This window comes from Alligator sinensis, unplaced genomic scaffold (assembly GCF_000455745.1).
Source record: "Alligator sinensis unplaced genomic scaffold, ASM45574v1 scaffold1174_1, whole genome shotgun sequence".
Lineage (NCBI taxonomy): Eukaryota > Metazoa > Chordata > Crocodylia > Alligatoridae > Alligator > Alligator sinensis.
Genome location: NW_005843020.1, coordinates 131521 through 153670, shown reverse-complemented (window position 1 = coordinate 153670; position 22150 = coordinate 131521). Strand labels below are relative to the sequence as shown.

The following is a 22150-nucleotide window of genomic DNA, read 5'->3' as shown; positions in this document are numbered from 1 at the left end:
ATCTATTTAAAAAGCGTCTATTCAAAAATGTAAAAAAAGGCCCGAATACGTGTGTCCATTTGTACAATATAAAATTCATGATGTTGAGGAAGACGCGTGTTTCAAATTCAGTATGCTGCACAAGGTGCTGAAGTTTGAGGACTAATAGCACTTGTAATTTTTAAGTGTAATCCCCCTATGATCTTTTCTCAGCTATAACTATTTTACTTGATGATACCATGTGTCAATACATTCCAGATTAGTTTGCACTATTAGAAAAACCCCAAAAAATCCTCTTTGCTTTTTAAGTTTTTGTGTCCTTTTAATTTCAATTGTTCCCTTCTTTGCTCAGGTGAGATAAGGCAAACAGAAGTTCCTGTGGCCTTCACTGTACATGCTTCATTATACACATTCTTTCTTGTTATGACTCCTTGTTACACCACTGGAAATAACTCAACAGATAACTGAGAAAACTCAGTAGCTGCCTTAGCAGTTTTATCCCCACAGTGAGATTGCACTTGCCTCGGTTTCAGGATTGGCTCTCAGTATGCTTACTTGCATGCAAGGCACTGACACAGCCCCTTCCAGCTGTGATCTTGGACCCTTTTTCTCCCATTGAAAATATTGCAAACATATTTTTACACATAAATTTGATGAGCAAAAAATAAAACCACTGAATGGATAGATGCAAGACAGCTAAAACTGAAGTAATTTTCTTTGTGACAAAGAACAAATTATAGTGAAGTAAATAGCAAATTGATGTATTTAAGTGGGTATATTTTTATGTTTAGCGTGTGGTAAACAAAATTTCGATTACAACGAAGTTTTCTATTTTCTTCATATATTTTTATGGCAAACTATCCAATTTGAAATAAATTCTTTAAAAGCTATTGTCTTACAGGTGTTATAAATAATACCTGACATAATTAAAATAGAAAGATATTTTTTAAATGTAACCCATTTCTGCTATTTATACTGTTCTGGTTTAACATTTTACTTTTTCTCTCAGCTTGGAAAATGGAAAAGCACTACTGTTTTATTCTTTATTCTGTTTTAACTCTGGATTCTGATGTCCTAGCTCAAAATGAACATACTTTGATTGCAAAAAAACAAAAAGCAGGAAATTTTATGTTTTACTTGGGGGGCAGTTTGGTTTGCTTTGATTTGGTTTGTTTTTTTCCCCTTTTTAAAGATGTGTGTTAAATCTGTAGGAATTGTTATAAGGATCACTGGAAAACTGTATATTTGTATTGGGTTTTGTTAAACTTAAAGACAGACTTCCCAACATGCTTAGCTCCTGCCCCGTCCATTACTCCATTACTCCTAAATGAGAGCTGATCTATTTTTAAGAATTTGTCCATTGGTTTTACAAAACATGAAGCTTGGTTGCAAGTGTCCTAGGCCGTGTTACTATAAAGTGCTCCTCATGAGAACAGATTGTGGCACTTACTCAAAGCAGCTTACAAATTCAGGTGCTTTCTGTTATTGTTCCCTTTCTCAATCTATTCTTGTACTTTCAGTTTAAGAGACAAGAACTTCTCTGACCCAACAAAACATTTAACTGCTTAAGTGAACTTTAAACAGACTAGTACTTCCAATAAGCATGTGCTTAAAGTATGGAAGGAACTACCTTTTTGTTCCTTGTTTGTACAGTGCATGTCTGAGTTGGGCCTTGGTTCATGACTAGGGAAAATAAATAATAATAAGCATTTTTCTGGATCAGGGCCTTACACCCCACCATTCTGGCAATAAATTCTGCTCTGAGGAGAGCATAACCTGAGCCACCTGCAAAATAACACTACTCCCCACAAAGGTGATGGACCTGGGTCCACAGAGTCTAGTGGTTTGTTGATTCTGGCAAACAAGGGCATTGAGGTAATCGGTTTGTGTGTGGGACTATTGAAACCACTCAGTATTGGCCTAAATTAAGTCAATGGGAGAGTGTCTACTGACACCAAAGAGCACAGAGGTGGGTAAGCGCCGAGTGCTTTTGATAATGCCGCTTGCAATTTCCCTTGTAATAAAAGGGGTCGTGGAAAGGGTATCTACAGGTGGAAATGGAAATAATTCTTACAGTTATTCTTATGGGGTCAGAACTCCTTTACACACATTTGTATGCAAATATTCCCTTGAGCTGCCTAATACAAGTCAAGAAAGTATGAAATATTTACTGTGAGCAAGGGACTCCCAGGCTGTCCTTAGCAAGCAGAACTTCATTTTTTACGATGGGAAATAATGTATAGACCCAGGGTACAGTTGCCTTTAAAAAGTATGCTCTTCACAATAGAGACTGCAGAGCTGTAGATACCCTTTGCCATTCCAGAAGATGCTTGCTGCTGTCCTGTAAATCCAGTTGGCAGAGTGTTATCTGCTTGAGAAACTGAGAGACTTGCCTTTGCTATATACATTTAGTCATTGGCATTTTAGCAATACCTAATATGTTGCAGATGTAGTGCAATGTGTGCTGGCTGGCTTTCAGTTGAGGGACTGACATGCTTTGTGATTAATCACCTGTGTTTGGTAGTAAATATATTCTGCAAGCCTGTTGGCTTGTCCCTCTTTTTCTGCAAGATGCTTTTTGTTTACATAAATGTAAGTACAGATAACAGGCTTGAAATACAGCCAGTGACTATATACAACTAATTTCCGTACAATTCCTCCTTGTTCTCCTTTAGTCGCTTTTTCTTTCTGTGCTTTGCTCTGGGAAGTGTTTTACAGTCAAAATCAGACTAATGCCAATCCTTGAAGGCTGATTCAGAAAGGAGCATTAGCTGAAATCTTTTGAGTTATAGGTGGCATTATGGCATAGCAGAAAATGCCCTCACTTCTCCTGAGGCATAAAAAAGTTGTTTCTAAACAGCATTTATATCTTAGAACATGTTTTCTTAAGGCACTTCTGTTTTATAGTGATTTAATGCACATGGCAATATGTGTGTGTTACTTCTGTAGTGAAATCAGAGAAGGAAAGAGAACATGTCCATCTAATAATTTAGAAAGGAAGGACAGCTGTTGTTTTCCAATTTATTGTTATCATCATCAACAATATCCTCACAGCTTTTGGAGATGCTATCTAGTTGTTACTAGAGCAAGGCAAGGGAGTAAAGCTTTGTATCCCAAAAACATAGATTGAAGAGACATTCTGACAGCGGTATGCAGAAGTTTGATTGTGTAACTAATTATCTAGAAAGGCTCCATGAAAAAACAGCTGGAGAAGATTACAGCAGGTGGATTTGTGTCTTGGATAGCCCCTGCATGCCACAGAAAAGTTCAGTGTTAGATTATCCTCTCTGGAACAGGTTTGAGAAAAATAACTCTCCTTCAATAAAAATATACCTGAGAGATATATATTAAAGGCTACAGGTGCTTGTTCCCATTTTTAATATGTGGAGTAAGAATTTCCAAGGGTAAAAGCCATCATGAAGGGTTCTAAGGTCAAACTGATTAAAGCCAGCCTCTTTCCTTGTTAAAAGTTTCAGATTGAAAAACAAATGTCTTTGGCTGCGTAAAAGAAACAGGGTTGAAGGAAGATGAGGGTTTTACAACGTGTTTTACAGTCGAGGTAAGGTCCTCAGCTAGTGTGATCAAGATAACTCTGCTAAAGGCAATGATGAAATTCTGCCAATTTACACCACTTAAGGATCCAGCTCTCAGACTTGGTCTTCTAGTCAGAATATCTTCTTCCTACTGAATTCAGTGCTAACACTGACAGACTCCAGCAAAATTGGGCTTAAACTCATAGAGCTGCCTTGTGTGCTCGCACAAGGGCACAAGATGCCCTCTCATCCCCTTCCACTGACTATCCTTATTGTGGGTAGCAGTTCATGAGACTAAGCCATTTCCAGAGAGCTGCCACTCTCTCTTCCATGCATGTGAGTGGGAACAGGGAATAAACTTTGTCTCCTCAACTTGCCAGCCATTACATTGGAGCCAGCATGCATAGGGAAGTAATTGTGGTCGGGTATAGGGTAGAAGTATAAATGACTCTCCTCCTTTGCCCCAAAGCAAGGAAGGAACCAGGAAAAACCTAGCTTCTGATCTGCTCCAAAACCAGCTTTTTCCTCCTGGCCAGGGGTTGTGAGAAAACCACCACTGAGCTGATTATTGGTACTTGTACTGTAAAAAAACAAGTAATTCCAGAGAAATTAGGGAGAAGCCCATCTATCTTTTATCATTCTTTTTTATTCTGTTCTTTCTCATTTTCTTCCCTGTTTCTTTCTTAAATTAAACCATATTTATTGTGTGCAATAAAACCTTTTAAAAGTCTGCAAAAATTAATGAGCTAAAACTTGCAGTATACCATAATGTAAATAAGAATGTAATTAACATTTTTTCCAAAATTGCCAATACCTTAAAACCAGACAATAAAAAATAAAGATTTTTTTTAAGTGGTATAGCAAATGTAAACACTAAATTTGCCAATAATAGATGGATTGGAAATGCAATCATTCTAGATTTGTTTTATAATATCCAGATGACTTATCCTATATTTTACTAAAATCACAATAAACAGATTGCACCCAAATCATTTATATTATACACTGTAAAGATTAGTTTGTAAAATGTAAAATGCTTTTTTCTATCCTTCAATTTTTTCTCTCTCCCCTTGTATTATTTATTTGGTCAATAAAAAAGTGTAAATCTTTATGCATGAGCCATGTTCAGATTCAGCTTTGTATTTGAGGAACTTAACAGGCAAAGGGAAAAATCTGGTAAATATTACCAGTTTGGGTAAACATACCATAGTAAAATTTGGACCCTCTAACCAAGTTGCATTATTCTTACACTGATTTAAGCTGGTGTGTGAGAGACAGGAATAAAAGGCTGAAGTATCATCTGACTCAGGATGAAGAGATGCACAAATAGAAAAGAAAGTGTTGAAAGATACTTTAAAACATTGTGTGAGGGGGGTTCTACTTATCCACGTGCCATTTAAGATAGCTAGCCTGTGGAAATAGTAAGGAGGCACTAAGTCATATGAAAATGTGTAAGAGGCAAATACATGTTCCTTCACCAGACATCTTAGTATCAGAAAGAAAAGTGTTGAGGCTTAGGTAAAGAAATGTGTTCCTCACCTGCAGTACACTGTCTGCCTAGTGGTACACATTGATTATCATTAATGTGCTTACTATCCCTTCTTTTTTTATGCACTCTCTCCACTTCTTGCAAAACAGAGTTACTATGCTGGGCTGTCTGGCATTTCTAGTTTTTAAAAAACTCATAGGTGTGTCTATACTGGCACTTGCTAAAATGAGCCCCATAAGCTTGCTCCAGCGTAGAGCGCTCCTTCCCTGTTTACAGACTACTTGTTCCTGTAGTACTGAGCTATTTGGGTGGGAAGGGGCTTGTCTGACATTCTGTTATCAGTCCTAATATTTCTTATTACAGATTTTTCCCCCTGACAGAGAATAAACACCTCCTGTACCTTAAATAGTTTTGTGCTTCCAATTTATCAATTCTAAACAATGAGCATCTGGTTTGTTTAATATTAAAGAGCCTGGAATTTGGAATAGCTGACAGTCTATTTCCAGCATTGTGGTAAACACTTGAATAGAAAGGAGAAGGCAGCAAGTATTAAACTACATCCGCCAACAACATCTGCATCCATGAAAACTTTCCCTAATTGAAAATCCAGTAGTTTCATATGCTGTAAACTGAGAATTTAGGAATTAGGTTGGTTGGTGTTAAAATATGGCTATTTTTTTTATCTTTAAACCTCACATTCCCCAATTCTTTTTGGACAGTGCATGAAGAGGTGCCAGTAAGATGTATAATATGCAAACAAGTGGAGAACTTTCATTCCTTAGATTTCAGTCAAGTTATTCCATGGTTTCTCTTCCTCCCCTCATCCCCAGCCCCCAAACTCTTCAGTATTTCCTCCTGGTTCTTTTGAGATCTACTACACCAAAAATATTTTTGGAAATACCACAGACTATTGTTTTTATTAGCAACTGGAAAGCTTTGTAGTAGGATGCTTTTGTGTTTCATTTGTTTCCCCCTTCCTCTGGCACAGCTGTTTTTGCTTTAGCAGCATTGGAGAGATAGTTAAACTATTTGTGGCCTTTACTAACCTAGCAGATCTCTTACATTGAAAGTTTAAAACTATATGACTGAAACTGGAACTAACAGGTTGTCTGCCTGGGCAGCTTTGTGCATAAAGTTACAAATGCATTGATTTTATGGGATCTTTTAATTTGTTCAGCAAAACACTGATGATTGTGGAGCAGGTCCCACATTCCCTATAAATTTACCAGCCAGAACCTTGTCAGGAGAGCTCCTTGACTACACAAGATGCAAAACGGATGAAGTGGATCTTGGTTAAACCTGTGCACTAGGACATGGTTAGCAAAAGAGGAATATGTAGGCGTAGTGGTCTCCATTTTAATCAAAAGGAGTTGGAAGAAAGGCAACAACAGGACTAACTCTGATAGAACTGTGCACAAGATCTGCCTGGCTAATAATAGTTGTTGTCACAGCACACACAGATAGTACTGAAAGAAAGATGGAAAACCAAAGAACAACAATCTAATAAGAGGATGATGGTGGCAGAAAAAATACATTAAAATAATCATTGGGTTAAAAACTGTAAACGTGTGTGCAAAACCAAAGTACACTCTCCAGCTAAAGAGCTGAAATACCTCATGTTGGGATACTTAGCTGTCTCTGAAGCCTAGTGATATAGGAATCATTTAAAGGATATTGTGAGTACAAGCTCTTACCCACAGCTAAAACGTAAAATCAGTTACCTTGCAGAAGAAAAGTAATGAAAAAAAAATAAACCAGTGTGCAGACTATCAGAATAAGAATTCTGGATGGGGCAGAGTAATGATGTATTACAATATATTTGGGCCCCTCTAGACATTCAGGTAAAGGCATGACAGGATCTGATGTGTGATTCACACAATTGTGCTTCCTGTCGTGATGTATGCACGACAGGAGGTGCAGTAGTGAGATCCAGCATCAAAGCCAATCATGCCTTATTGCCAATGTTCTCCAGCTTCCAAGTGAATATCCCAGTTTAACCAGGGAAGATTAGGCCTGATATTTCTGAGATTTAAGAAAAAAAATCTGAGATTTAAGTGAAAGGTAAAGAAGAGTATCGTGGAGGAAAATGTTTTAGGACTTTTGTATGCACAATAAAAGCAAAAAGGGCACAAACTATTATTATTTTCCATGTCACCCTTAACTTTCTACACTATCCTCCCCCTGCAACCCTTCCTCTCAATTCTATATTTGGCCCACTCACCATAAAAATATCCTTCCATCCCTTCAGCTGGGGATTATGCCAGGAGATAAAGCTACTGTGATGTTACCTTTCCAGTATAAGAGGATTAAAAAAGTGGAAGTTAGAAACAGCCTGTAGGTGGAAAGTTAGGCAATGAAAATCCTATTCTATCTGAACAGAGACTGCTAAAGAATTACCTGATTAGAGCCACAAAGTCTGCATTCCTCAGAATTAAAAAAAAAAAGAGTTGGGGCAGGGGGGAAGCAGTCAATACTGCTTGAATGACAGGGACCCAGTTGTGGAAGTTTTATGCTTAGGTTGGTGAGCGTTTGCTAACACATTTAGTCCCAGTGAAGTCAATGGGGTTAGATGCATGAGTAAATGGGATGTGAATGGAATGTACGCTTTGTACAGTCCCTCTGGACCTGGTGAATTTCACCTCCCGGTGAAGAAGGCTACCACAATTCATCCTCAGGTTCCTTGAGGCAAATAGAAAATTCTTTTAATAACTGAAATTCAGCCCAATTAGCATTAGTACATGGGGGTTTAGCATTTGGACTATGAGGGAGCTCAAAGACTACATAATGAAAGATACAAACACAAATATGCGCAAATACACAAAAGTCAATAGTCAGAGTTACCTAGATACAAAAGGGAAAATGGTGGTGTTTGCATCAGTCTTCACCGTGCCACCTTGAAAGAATTGGGGAAAGATTATCTACTTGTTTTAAGTAACGAAGAAGAAGTTCTACCGGACAGTTATCAAAATGAAGTTATCAAAACATGAGAAATGCTATTTAAACTGTAATTAATGTCCCGGGAAAAATTATACACATCAGCCTTCTGGGACTGGTCAGGGCTCACGTAGAGTAGAATAACTAGGTATACCAAAGAGCCAATCACAGTGTCAGTTTTTAATAAAAATAGTCAAGATGAATCCTGCAATTCTGAACTAATGTCACCTGACTTCACGCTGAGACCATCTATGCGAGATGCTTTACTGCACAGTAGACTAATCTACTGCATAATAAAGCATCACCACGTAACCATACACAGCAGCTACTATGTAGTAAATTAGTCTACTGTGCAGTAGGGCTCATGTAGACACTGACTGGGAGCAAATTTGCTCCCAGTCAGCCACACCAGCAGGGGGCCTGGTCCTGGCACTGCTCAGCTCCCAGCTCCCCCAGGAGCGGGGAGCCAATCAGCATTGGGACCGGGTCCCTCTCTACCCGCACTCCCCTGTCTCAGCGCTGCAGGCATCCTGGCTCCCCATAGGAGTGGGGAGCTTAGTAGCTCCAGGACAGGGGAGCTCTTGCTTCCCCACTTGGCCAGGGGCTGGCCAGGAGCTGTTCCAACTATGGGGCAGCTGGCAGTGAGTCCCCAGCTGAGCGAGGAATTCCCACCTAGCCAGGGGCTAGCCACAAGTTGTCCCACCCTGCTCACTGCCAGCTGCCCAGGGCAGGGGGCTGCCAACTGGATCCCAGGCCTGACCCTGATGTCCCCTGCCAGCCTGGAGCTGGCACCCAGGATAGCCTAGAGTTCCCTCTGGCTGCCATATGGCAGGAGATCAAGGCAGGATCCCTCCTCTGAACTTCTCCTGTCAGAAGGAAATTTGCTCCTGACCGGTTCAAGTGTAGATGTGGTCTCTTGGAAAGCTTACTGTGCAGTATTTTACTGTGCAGTAAGCTTTCTATGCATTAATTGTACATGTAGATGGACCCTCTGAGTCATATAGATGCTAGAGGAACATACACTGATAGAGACAAAGTAGCTTGTCTTTAGTAATGAGAAACTATGATTCTATGATTCTAACTGTGACACTCGCCTCCCTGAATTCTCTGAAAGCATCCACAGCATAAGCAGTAAAGGAACTGGTAGGTTTAACTTGTTCATATGTCCCAGCACTGAAAATCTGTTATGCAGAGCTGCTGGGAAAATACAGGCTGTGAGAAGAAAGAAGCCCCATCTGGCACAACAAACTGTTAAGAAGGAAGTAAAACATACCATTTTTACAATGGAAGAAGGATTGTGCATTTAACCACTGGCCAATATGAAGATAAATTGCCCTATAGAGGGCATCTGAAGGAGCTGTGCATCAGTATACACAGTTGTGCCATTCAGATGATGGTTCATCCTTCTTTTCCATGCTGGGCCCGTGACCCAGTCTCCTCCCTGTTTTTCCCTGTCCTCTGTAAGGGTAGATTTTGCCTCCAGGATCATACATAGGAAGCATTTCCCACACTCCTCAAGACCGCAGCCCTCTCTAACCCTTGCATACCTGTGATAATGGGCTTTTAATAAAGGAATGCTTCAGGGTTGGGAACTTGACAGTAGAAAATAGGGAGGTCTGTTAGAAACTTCAGAAGGACCATATCATGGTAGGTGAGAATCAGTGCAGATCAGTGCTAAGCAGAACAGAAGGAAAACTGCTAACACATACTGGTAGTTATCTTTCCAGAAAACATAGGTATCATCACAGAAAACCAGCCAATGTTCTTTGTTGAGCAAAGAAGACTGTATTGAAGGAATAAAGCCTGTGGATAGTTCTGTCAGGGGTACATTTAGGTGTGCAGCATTATGCCATCCCGGCAGCTACTGTTAAGTTTGGTCCCCTGTCCTGGAAAACATCAGAAGGGGAGGAGCAGTAAAAAAGATGAGTGTATGAAAAGGGGCCAACAACTAAGGAAAGAGCTAAAAGACAGGAATAATTTTGCTTGGAAAGGATAATATGAGACAATATGGTGCTCTATAAAATAATGAACTGACCAGTGTAGGAAAGGCAAGTTTAAATTCTTTGTTTTCACATTTTCTCATCATATAAAAAGACATGCTGGTTGCATCTACACATGCAGTTAATGCGAGACAATAAACTCTGGAGCTTTTTAAGTTAGAGGAAACTGCTGGGCTCAGTGTCTACATGTGCATCTGGAACAGCAGTAATTGAGCTAGGGCAGAGCAGTCCTGGGCTGAGGGCAGGGTCAGCCCTGGACTCTGGGTAGCAGTGTCAGGTAGCGAAGGGGCTGGTTGGGGCACAAGAGTGCTGTAAGTGCGGAGCTGTGTGGCTACGTGGCAGGCAGCCCCGCCACACTTTAGCACCCTCATGCCTCAGCCAGCCCCTCTCACCATCTACACATGCATTTCAGCACACTTAATTACCTTGCCGTAATATAGTACTGTTAGGATGGAGTTATAGCGGAGTTAATTAATTTACTGCGCCTAATACCAGTGCACATGTAGACTATGATGCTTTACTCCGGAGCTAATTAATCTACTCTGCAGTAAAGTGCTTGTGAATATGCACCCTCTTAGTTGAAAAGCAAACAATTTAGATAGATATTAGGAAACACTTTCCAATTCAGTCTGTAAGTGATCCATCCCTAGCAATGCCTTAGGACATGACTGGGACAAATATAGTGTCTTGGGAAGAGTCTAAGGCGTAGACAATGAAGTAGAAGAGCATCTGTTAGATTAGCTAGGATAAAAAAAATTACAAGGTCTATCAATCCTCTTGCTGCAGGGCGTAAACCGATCATCAGGTGGAGGGACTCCTTTCCAAACTGTCATCAATAATGTTGGCTATGCCTAATCCTATGCCTTCCATCACTTTTCTAGGGATTGGGTGGAACTGAAAGATCTTGTATACATCTGTATTGTAACTGCATATGCATTATCAGTAGCGTGTACACGACTGGTCTATTTAGAAGGACAGTTAAACTATTAAAAAGGACAGTTTATTGAAAAATACATTAAACTTCGTTCTGCCAACACCAAATCCATAAGGAGGAACACATCAGTTTTAAAAGGCAACAGCATCTGAGGTTAAATACATGAAACTATTATTTCTAAATGTATTTATACATTTAACTTATTACAGTGTTTCATGTATACCCTCTCTGGTCTGAATTTTTTTTTCTTATTTGCTGAAAATTCGAAGAAAGTTTGGGCTTGGCTCACCCCAACATGAGATTTCTTTTCCCCCAGGTATGGTGCTTATTATTATCCATCAGGGCATCACAAGAATAGAGCAAGTTATTTTTAGTTAAAAAACACAAATAATAGTCTGTGACCACATTTATACACTGTCATAATATACCACCACTGCCATCAATGTTTCACCCAGCATGCTATTGATCTTTCTTAAGAAAATGCATTATAAAGGCCACTATTCGTCAGTCTGTGTTGAAAGAGAAAGAAGCACTCCAATAGGGAAGAGTATTATATATCTAACTATGGCAGGCTTAATACTAATATCAGGTCAGGAATAACTGCATAGTGGTTGGTAAAAATGCTATACTGTTACATAGGTTCAATTAGCATGACTATTTATTTAGCTTGTAGAGATGGCTTGTTAAATATGTCTTAGCCATAGACCAGATAGCAGCAGAAAGAGCTCATGGATTTCTGAGCTTTTTCTGAAACTGACCTGTCATCCCTGTTTTGTGTCTCTTTTCTGAAAGGGAACCCCATTGTGATCTTGGCACTGACTTAGTTCTTGACTGTCTCATTTCAGGGCTACAGAGAGTGCAGCAGCTAAGAAAAAACACAAGATACTTCAGGCAGAGACTGCATGAAATGGGTTTCATAATTTATGGCAATGATGATTCCCCTGTTGTTCCTTTGCTCCTTTATATTCCTGGTAAAATAGCGTAAGTACTGAAATATGCCTACCAAGAAAACAAATTCATTCACAGTTAGGTTTTGGTTTAAACTATAAGAAGCTGACTACTTGTGGATAATGCTGCAGAAGAAAAATGTGTTCCTTTAGATCAGCTTGCCAGTACTATTTAAGCATGGGCTTCATTCTGGGCTAGCTTTCCTGTACAAAAAATCAGGGTATTTTGTGTATGGGAATTTAAAAACGAAATGTCCCTGACATATGCACTGCCCATTTTTCAAAAGTTGCTTGATATGACTCATCTTTCTCTTCCTTGTTGATGTCTCACAATAACATTTTTGGTATAGCTGGAGTGATGTTGGTTGGAATAGACTTAGACATGATTTCTGGTACCATGGTACTATTCCTCAGGTCCTGCCAGTAACATTTTTAACATTTATAACTAAAGGTGCACATTGCCTAATTTTAAAATATATTTTATTGTTCTCCATCTAATACATGTCTTTATACTGATAATGTTGTTACACTGATCTACATTGCATTATTTATATGTATCAGACAAAACCATCTATTGATTAGACATAAACATTGCTTAGCGAGCAGTAACCTATTAACTAATCAACAGGATTTATGATACCTTTCCCAAATCGACTAGGATCCTTTGGGTTTTTAACAATGGTCCCCAAACTTTGATGGCCCATGGGCAACAATATTAAGTAAATGCCATGTTGCAGGCAACATTATATTTTGCTGCCCCTGTCAACCTCTTTTTCATTTCCAAAGACCATGAGCAACACTGAAGGGTCTCACATGTAATATGGTGGCTGTGAGCCACGTGTTCAGGGCCTGATCTATAGTTTAATTATTAAAACCTCTTGGAAGGACTTTCTGATAGGCAAGAAAAGAAGACCTTACAGAAGTGAGCTACACAAAATCATAACAGAGCCCCAACACAAGTAGCTGGAATGGTTGCTTGGGAAGAATAGGTGGCATCTTTATTTCCAGAGCCATTTTTTTCTCTCTTGGGGCTTTTGAAATTAATCAAGTTGTGTTACAACTTCTTAATGATGACCTTTTATTTTATGCCAGTGTTCTAGTATGAACTCTCTAGCTCCTAATTAACTTTAGTAAAGTCCAATAATCTGTTAACAGTGTTCATGTCTTTACTTAGCATTCATTTGTCTTTCAAGAACATGTTGATGGAATTAGAATTACATGTATGTGATGAATATCTTTGACAACAAATTAATTAAGAAAAGAAAAGAAAGACAAAAGTAGACAACTTCATGCAATTAAAGTCACTTCAGGTTGAGTAGTTGCTTCAGCTGGTGCTAGTCACCCTGTAAAATTGTTAAACCCACAAAGCATGGACAGTAAATATTGTTAAGAAGCCTAATTTAAGATTTATTTACATATAATGGAGAGTAGAACAGTAATAAAATATTTTAAATTAAAACTTCATTTGTGATTAATAAGGTTCCTTAGGTTTCAGGCTTTATTCAGGGTCAGTGATGGATACCTGAAATAAAACATTAATTTAATAGTCAGAAAAAGGCATACACACAGACTTAATGTTAAATAGAAGTCTTAGAGAACCGTTCTTTTTATCCCTGATCATTTCAAGATCAGCAAAGATGTCTTCATTCACTGTCCTAAAGTTCTGTGTGAACTGGTCAGAGTTCAAGGACTTGTCAGTGCTTGTGCCTCACCTTTGGACCTTCCTCCTTAATCTGGTTTGTCACAATCCCTCCAGAGGTGTTCTGTGGGTTCACACCCATTTCTCTTATGTACCAGTTTATTCAGTTTCCATGGTCTCCCTGTATCGTTTTACACAAAGTGTGAGAAGGATTTGTTTGGGGAGCACTAGTCCCAGTTAAGGATGATTCATTTATGCAGATACCTCTGTATTACCTACCTCCCATGAATAATTTTATCCTCAGGACATCTAGCAGGTAGGTATGAGCCCTGATTTACAGTTAAAGAGATGAATCTGTGTGTGTCAAGTGATTTGCCCATGTGAAAAGCCTGTTTTGGAGCTAGGGCCAAATCCTGGCCTCCCAAATCCCAGTGTAGACCTTCTCAACCGCAGTATTTTCCTTCGACTTTATATTCAGTGCCTTATCCAAAAAACAGGGCTTTAAATTTTATTTAAATGGTGTTTTTATTTAGCACCAACTGATATAAGGGCTGTGTCTTGCTACTTTAAGACCTCCATCAGCACTTACATCTGTGCAAAGTGATTGTAAAATACAATTGTATCAGAATTCTCTGCTCACTTATGCCAGCCATAGCATTTTTCTGCTCGTTTTGCCAAGAAAGTAAATGACTTTTCAACTGCAACATTGCAAAGACTCAGTCCTATTGGATGATATTCTGGCACTATTGAAATCAAAAGGAATTTTACCAACTGTTTCAGGAGGAGACAGGATTTCACCTATTGTTTTATTACACTTGACTGTTTTCTCTTTGTGGTCAATTTATTGGAGATAATTTCCTTTTGCTTTCTTCTTTTTCCCTTCCCTACCCCACCCAAGGGCTTTTGCAAGGCGCATGCTAGAAAAAAATATTGGGGTAGTTGTCGTTGGCTTTCCAGCTACTCCTATCACTGAATCCAGGGCTCGGTTCTGTGTGTCAGCTGCACATACACGGGAGATGTTAGACACGGTAAGCACAGCAGATGTCCTTATGAAATTAACTTCAGATGCTTGCGGGGAGAAGCTACAAGTCTGTTACTTTGAACCTCAATAATTCATTTTGCATTTGTTTTCCTTGATCTTTGTCACTTGATCTTTAAAGATGTTTCAGCCATTATAATAATACATGTTTTATTTAAAAAAATTAAATTATCACACAGTTAACTGCACTGTGTTCCACTATTTCTAATAGTGACCAAACCTGTCATAACTAATAAAGATCCACCTGAGGAGCACAGCAAGACCAAAGTTAACTACTAGGGCAAAACTACCCAAGCAGGAAACCCTAAATGATGTGGAAATAATTGCAAATAAGGTTTTCCATACCCTTATTTTCATTCCATATTTCCATGTGTTAGTTAAATTCCAGCAGAAAAATATAACATGGCCTTGGGGGTTTTAAGATACATGTGGAAATTTCAAACAAATATTGGGAGTTATTTGTACGTACCAATTGGGTTAAAAGGAGCCATATGCCCATATTCAGCCTGGTACCAGAAACAGAGCTGAGGTTAGCTGACACTTCCATTATAGACCTCCATTCCATATGTCCATAATTTTTTAGAAAAAGAAATATAAATGTTCTATCTTTATCCAAAGGTGATTTTTTTTGGAGAGAGAGAAATTTGGGATATCATAAGCTTGTCCTTTTTTCAGGGTTGGAAATGGGGAACTCTTTTGGTTGCCAATAGATTTTAAGGCTCTTCTTGGATAACTGTTCAAATACAGATGAGTTTTTTACATTCAGAATTTTCCAGTAAGACAGGCTCCAATGCTAAGTGCACACAGACCCATGATTTCACACCAGATCTCAGCAAACTCTACTCTGAGGACATGGATCCAGTCACAGTTGCAAGACTGAGACCTCAAGCCATACATAAAAAACTAGCCTACCTGTCAGTGAAGCACATTGTAAAACAAAAACTTAGAACACCATTTTGATCTGTGCAGTATGAAATGCTTACAAAGATGTAAGAGGGAACCCTGAGATCAATAGCACAGAAATAAAAAGGAACAGCAACACAAAAATGTAATAGTGCTTGGCTACATAGGTAGTGTTAGGCAGGAACCTTATTTCCCTGTTTACTCCCAAGACTGTGTAAGCTTTTGATCTAGTAATAAGGATTGAAATCAATTATGGAAGTCAGAGCCATTATTTCTTTATTTTGCATTTGCTCTCTAAAACCAATAAGTCCGTTATGCTTTTCAAGATTTTTTCTTGCAATTCATGTCATATGTGCCCAGAGACATATCTATACACCGTGATTGGAGGACTAGGGCCTTAACGCTCTATACTAGCCCCCTTGAATATGTCCCAATTTTGCTTTTGCCTCTACATATTGTACCAACCCTGCAGCCCCAGAAACTGACACAAGAAGCGAGGGGGAGTTCCCACTTTTATATAGAAAATCATTGGGGTTCAGGTCACAAGCCAACAGGCCAAAGGGAGGGAACAGGTAAAAGGTAAAGAAACATCAATACTGTGGTAACATCCACTCAACAGCTTAATTTTCCCCTAGCACCTCCAGAGGTGTCCTCAAACAAGCCTTTAGTCCCTAGAGCACTCAGACAGCAGCCTGCAGCTGCCCCCAACTCTAAATCCAGCTCCTTCAGTCTACAGTCCTGGCTGACGGAGCCCGTGAGATCTCCAGCTCCACTGTGCACTCTTCTGTGTAGGGCTGACCAGGTTCCACTTGTGGGATGCTCTCTCTTCCCCTTACTCCAGCCTCCAGCTTCCTCTTTCTTTTTTTTCCTGGGGGTTTCTGGAAGGTTAATAGACATTACCTAAATAGACATAATAGGTCAAATTAATAGACATCACAAATTTGCAGACTGCCCCCTGGTTCCTCCTGCTGTTACACACATTACATTCATATTACAGTATTATTAACACTGGAGGCATAATCAAGCTTCCCTGCACCTAATATGAAGAATAGGAAATACCTGGGGGAGTTTCATTTAGTTACATCAGGCAGCTGGAAAGTTCGTAAGGATAACCGTTGCATGACTGCTGTAAATCTGGCATACCATAAAAACAGACAGCTCTGGTGCAATGAAAATGTCTGACTGGTGCAAAAAATGGGTTCAGCCATGGGCTGGAATGTATAAGAGGGATGATCCCAGTATGGGATGGTTTCCAAGGATGATAAATATTTTTAACTACATCAAAGGTCCTTTTTTATTTTGGGAATTTCACTTTTTTTTAACACCACCAAAAAAACTAACGTTTTTGGCTCTTGAGATTATTGCACTGAGTGAACCAAACTCAGACTGAAATCTCAGTTTCTCTATCTTCATTTGATAGCAGAGTAAAAAGCGTAAGATATTGAACTGCTTCTGTCAGCTGTTGACTGCCCTTGCTTCCTATTAAATTCAGTGGAGGTGTGAATACTTGGAAACCCTCAGTTTAGGATCAGGCCAGCTGTGATGATAATACAAGGAAAAGGGGATAATGCACTTTAAAACCAACTAGGCCTATTCAAAATATTCACAACAACTCTATTCAGGATTCTGGGCCTGATTCTTCAGTAAGAGAATGCAATGGTGAAGCCAGTCTTTGGAATATAGTCAGAGGCATAACTAGGAAGTTTTGCACCATGGACAGTGGTAGCAACCACGGTAGCAGTGGCAGCTGGGCTGGCAGCAGCAGCATCCGCCATGCTTGCATTCCTATAAGTCAGTACCCAGGGCTGATGCCCTGCTCGCTGACTCCCAGTGATGCTACTGGGTATATCTGTAAATGCAGCAATGCTACCTTATGTTTCATTTGTGACTGTTTCAATGCAAAGGGAATTTGTATTTGAAATATTTTTCCCTCAGAGAAAAGCATACCATTTTAACAAGAGTCAAGTATTGTTACTGGCTAATACAACCATAACTTAATTGAATCAACTTCAGTTTTCAAGGACACTAGTGCAGCATTCAGCGCATCTCAATTGACTTCACTGATTTTCACTAGTCCAGCTTGGAGCAAAACTCGGCCTTTGTGCAATATTTCTTTTTCTTCTCTGATTTGAAAGGCTAAAAAACACTGATTTTTTTTACACGTGTTCAGCTGGAAAGCAAAAGTGAGAACAGCTTTAAATCCTTTTAAGATAACTGATATAGTGTGATGGTATTGCAGGTCCTGAATGCCCTTGATGAATTGGGCGATTTTCTACAATTGAAATATTCCCGGAATTCCAAGTCATCTCGTCCTGAACTATACGACGAAACAAGCTTTGAACTTGAAGATTAAGCCTCTCAGCCCAGGAAGAAAATATTAGGATGTTACAAACAGGGGAAAAGAAAGAACCTAAGATATTAACTTCTTCCCTTCCAAGGACAGTTTTTGTTTCTCGGTGATCTGAAACAAGGGGAAGCGCTGCTGTTGCATTTTGCTGTATCAAATTTCTGTGTTCAAGAGACTGGGATATTGCTACAGGTTTATCCCCTGGACTAAATACTTATTAAGGTATTTGTGTTGCAAGGAGACTGAATCTATTGGTCAAGTTGCTATTAGGCAGCTTTTGTGTGAAGTTGGCTTTGGGTAGTTCTTAATTAAGGTTGAGATAATACATTTTTTAAACGACTGGATTTCAACATAGTTTGTTAGTTTACGTGAATTTCATCAGTGAAATCAGCTCTCACCTCTTGAGAGGTATGTACCTGAAGCAGAATTGCAGACAGCTACAAAGGAATACAACAGATAGGGACAACAGTCTTTCTAATAGGGGTTCTCAATAAGTGACAAGCACTTGAAAACGGCTAAACTACAACAAAAGAAAATGTTCCTTTTTACACGTCAATTTTTTCTGACAGAAAACTGTGGAGGGGAAATATGCTGATTTTTTTCCCCCTTCTTCTTCTTGCCCCTTGATGCTTTTGATCGTGAGGAAAGAAAAACTGGCTCTATGGTACATGAGTTAAATCTTTTCATTGAAAGTGAAAACTTTTCTGCTAAAGCATTCGACCTGCAGCCTTCCATGTCTTATGGCAACTAAAGTCACTCAGCAGACATGTTCCCTTTTTATGTTCAAGTGGTAAATAATTGTAATAACTATTTAACTTTCATCTTAAAAACATTGATCAAACCACACAGATACTTGAAGTTCACAAACTGCAGATGAGATTTATAAGCCCATTCCCGAGTTTCTTGAACTAGTTATGAGCTTCATAAATGCTCTAGAAAGTACATAATGCTGAAACTGTTAGCCATACAGAATATGAAGCTCAGGGTGCACCCTAAGCAGCTTTGCCACCTGTTAATTTGAAAAGCTTCTGGTTTCTAAACATATTAAATCCCCTCAGTTAAGTGTCTCTTATGAAAATGTTGTGTTCTCTCTTTATGCTACTGTGGTATGTTTAGAAAGGCTTTTTATTTAATTTAATTGTAAAAATGTAGTTTATGTATAAAATGACTGATTAAAAGAGTTGACAATATGGTCCATAGTCAGAGGGAGGAGACATGATCATGGTCCCATTTCTGTTGCCACAAATGAATGTGCCAGATTCTTAGGAAACTAAAATCCTCCGCAGTTTTACTTGTTACACAGTTGGGAACTTGTTCAGCCTGAGCAGTTCTGGGGAGTTTTTTTGCAGACCGTAGTTCTGTATGAGATCAATTAAAAATTGTTCTGCAGCTTTAAGAATGAATTCCAAACCCTTCCACAATATCAAATGTCATTGTAAACACATCAGATCAAGAGATGTTTAGCTTTCTGCTGCACAGATGTACCACACTTTCATGTTCATGAAAGCTGTGGTGTAAACTTAACCCACAGCTGCAATATTAGATTTAAGAACAGAACAATTAAATTGTGGAATACCAATTACTATATATTACTCCCTGCTTGTTAAAGCAGCTTTGAGGGTAAAACAAGTCTGATCAGTTATGAGGACCCGGGCTTTGTTGGGGGGTTTTTTGTTGTTGTGCAAGTTAATAAAATCCAATAGTCCTGTAACTTTAAGAATTGATTGCAACACATTCCTTAATGTCAGATGTTAGCTTTAGAAAGTGTATATTGAGGGCTGGGAAGGAGATCTGAATGGTGTTATATGATTGTTCACGCCAGTAGATGAACTTGACAAATACTGAGGAGGGTTGAGAGAGTCATGGTTGTGTATCAAAGTAAATACACTGTATAAATATTAAAAAGAAAAACTTGGTTTTTTTTAAGTTAAAGTGTTTTTTTCCCCTTTGTTAAAAGTCACCTGATAGTTTGCAAAGCAAAGCTTCATCATATGCAGAATGTGTGTGCTTAAGCCTAATCGATGGGGAGGGGGTGGAGAAAACTTTCCAGCCAAGAGCGCTGTTCCACAAGGAAAAATAATGAGCCAAGCCTGATAAAGCAAAGTTTAGGTCTCTGCTCCTGCATATCTGTGGTTAGATCCTCAGCTAGTGTAAATCAGCATAGCTGACTTCTGACCTCCAATCTTGCGTTATATGGTTACATTCCATATTTCAGCAAACAGTGTTCTAGATGCTAATGCAACCAACACTATGTTGTTCTCAAAAAGAAGCCTGAGTTTGATTAAGCTAGAGACTGATTGCTTTTTGTCCTGTGCGGGAATGTTGTCTGTCTAATGCAGGATTCCTCCTGCCCTCCAAATGTTACTCTCTACATGGTCTCTCATATTAAGGAGACAGGGCAGCTATTTTTCAGGGGCTGTCAGTTTACATATAATATTATATGCTTTCTCAAAATTCCCTCCATCCCTTACATACTAAAAAAAAGCACAAGCTAAACATATCCAGCTTTGAACACTTGAAGAGAAATTCTAGCTCCCCTCACATCCATGACAGAACTCCTATTGACTGCAACACAACTAGTCTAGGGCTACAGAGCAAAAATTATGTTCTTCCTTAAAGTAATAGAGGCAAATGACTCCCCTTTTATCCAGATTTAGGTCATGTCTAACTGTCTCAGAAATACAAGAAACTTAAAAATATATTTTGATTATATACACACATTAATTTTTCATTTTCTCTCTAGTAGTTAAGGGCCCAATCTTCCCCAAGGGCTTATAATGAGCCAGATAGTATAGGTGCAATTCTATAGCTCACAGCTGAATGTCTGGGCAGGCAGGTATGCCTTTGTGAGCTTTAACTGTGTTTGCATGTGGAAGCATGGTATTTGGGTGCTGCTTTCCCTCATTGTCTTAAGTCCCTCCCAACCATGCAGTCATTCCAATAACAGATATCATCCACAAAAAATCCCTGCCTTTCCCTCATTTATTCACATATGCAAATATAGTTAATGCTGACAAGAGTCTTCCTTTCCCTGCCAACAGAGAAAGAGAGAGAGACAGCTCTCAGTTGTTCAGATTCTATAAGGTTCAGGCCTATGTAGGAGCATTAATCAAGTATTAGTGGTCAGGGGAGAGAGAGGAAGAGAGGCGCAAGGTGCCTTGGCTCAGAGTTGTACAAAGCAGGTGCCCATGCTCTGCATGTGGTCTCTGAGCCCAGGAAGGCCCAGAGTGCAGATAATGTAGTGGGAGCCATCAGGTATTTGCATCGTGCAATCAGTTCGGGGTGATAGCATGACTCCCATGTGTGCCTCCCTCTTCATATCCCATCAGGGTCCCCAGCAACTTAGCTAGTGTGAGTCCTTTCACCTGGTACTCTGATGTGCGCCAGTGATATCAGCCAAACTGTCCATCTCATGCAGCCTGTAAGATTTCCTTAATGCCTTACTGGTCCACCTTTCTCATGGACAGAAATAGGCAATTGCTCATTCTGCAGGATAGTCCTGCTCCCATCAGCAGTAAACACCACAGGAGTTGTTCACACACACACATGCTCCCTACAGCTTGTAATGATGATGCCAAGATTTGCAGAATCCTGCCACGCCTCTTAAGTACTAACCACATCACCTCTCCTTGCCCTGTTTGAGAGAGAGCCACTGATCATGAATTCATCCTGGGTGAGCACATGAAGCAAATACCATGCAGCCACTTGCAGAAATAATTGGGCGAATGACAGTGGTGAAGATCTCATTCTACCCAATAAGTAAGTTTCTTCCTTAGGTTTCTTCCTCCTTTCCACAGGAAATCCTGGCTTTTGACTTGGATGCTCAATTGTCAGATCAGTTGGGTGCCTTCAGGGACACCAGAATAGTTATAAAAAAGGCCATTTGGCCTTCCCTGTAAAAGAGCCTGTTGTCTGCAGCAGACTGGTGGCCCAAAAATATTCCATAAACAGTGCATTTGTTGTTTCTGATGCATGCCATCACCATGAAACATGGTGTACTGCTGGAAGGACCAAACATAAACCAGCTCATATTGCAAGATAACTGGATGAGGAGAAGAATGGACTGAAGTAGGACCTGGGCAGAATCAGTAGAACTGAAGACTACAGCCTGGATCTCAGCCACACAAAGCAGTTCATACCAGTTTGTATCAACAATTTTCCAGGTAACCATTGTAAAACAAAATGAATCATGTCATTAGTGGCATGTTGGTGCTCATGGGTAAACCAAATAGAGTCATATTAACCTGTCTGAGTCTAATGTGTTCATGAAGAGCAGGGAGGGAAGGTGGGATGGTGGCAGCACCTGCTGCCTATTACCAAATTCTACACCTTCTTGTAATAGCTGTCTGCTTAGAAAGTCATTGATAACAGGCACTGTTCTGGGGGAGATGAGTGCCAGCTGATGC

General features: G+C 39.5%; 1 protein-coding gene across 1 annotated transcript in view; it reads left to right on the top strand.

Moving 5' to 3' along the window:
• Positions 1-17979, top strand: part of LOC102370752 (serine palmitoyltransferase 3) — a 127700-nt gene extending 109721 nt beyond the window's left edge. Inside the window, exons 10-12 of the mRNA XM_006036792.1 lie at positions 11715-11850; positions 14354-14483; positions 17637-17979. Of these exons, the coding sequence (XP_006036854.1) occupies positions 11715-11850; positions 14354-14483; positions 17637-17750 (380 nt within the window). The 3' untranslated portion in view covers positions 17751-17979. The remainder of the gene's footprint in view (positions 1-11714; positions 11851-14353; positions 14484-17636) is intronic.
• The last annotated feature ends 4171 nt before the right edge of the window (positions 17980-22150 follow it).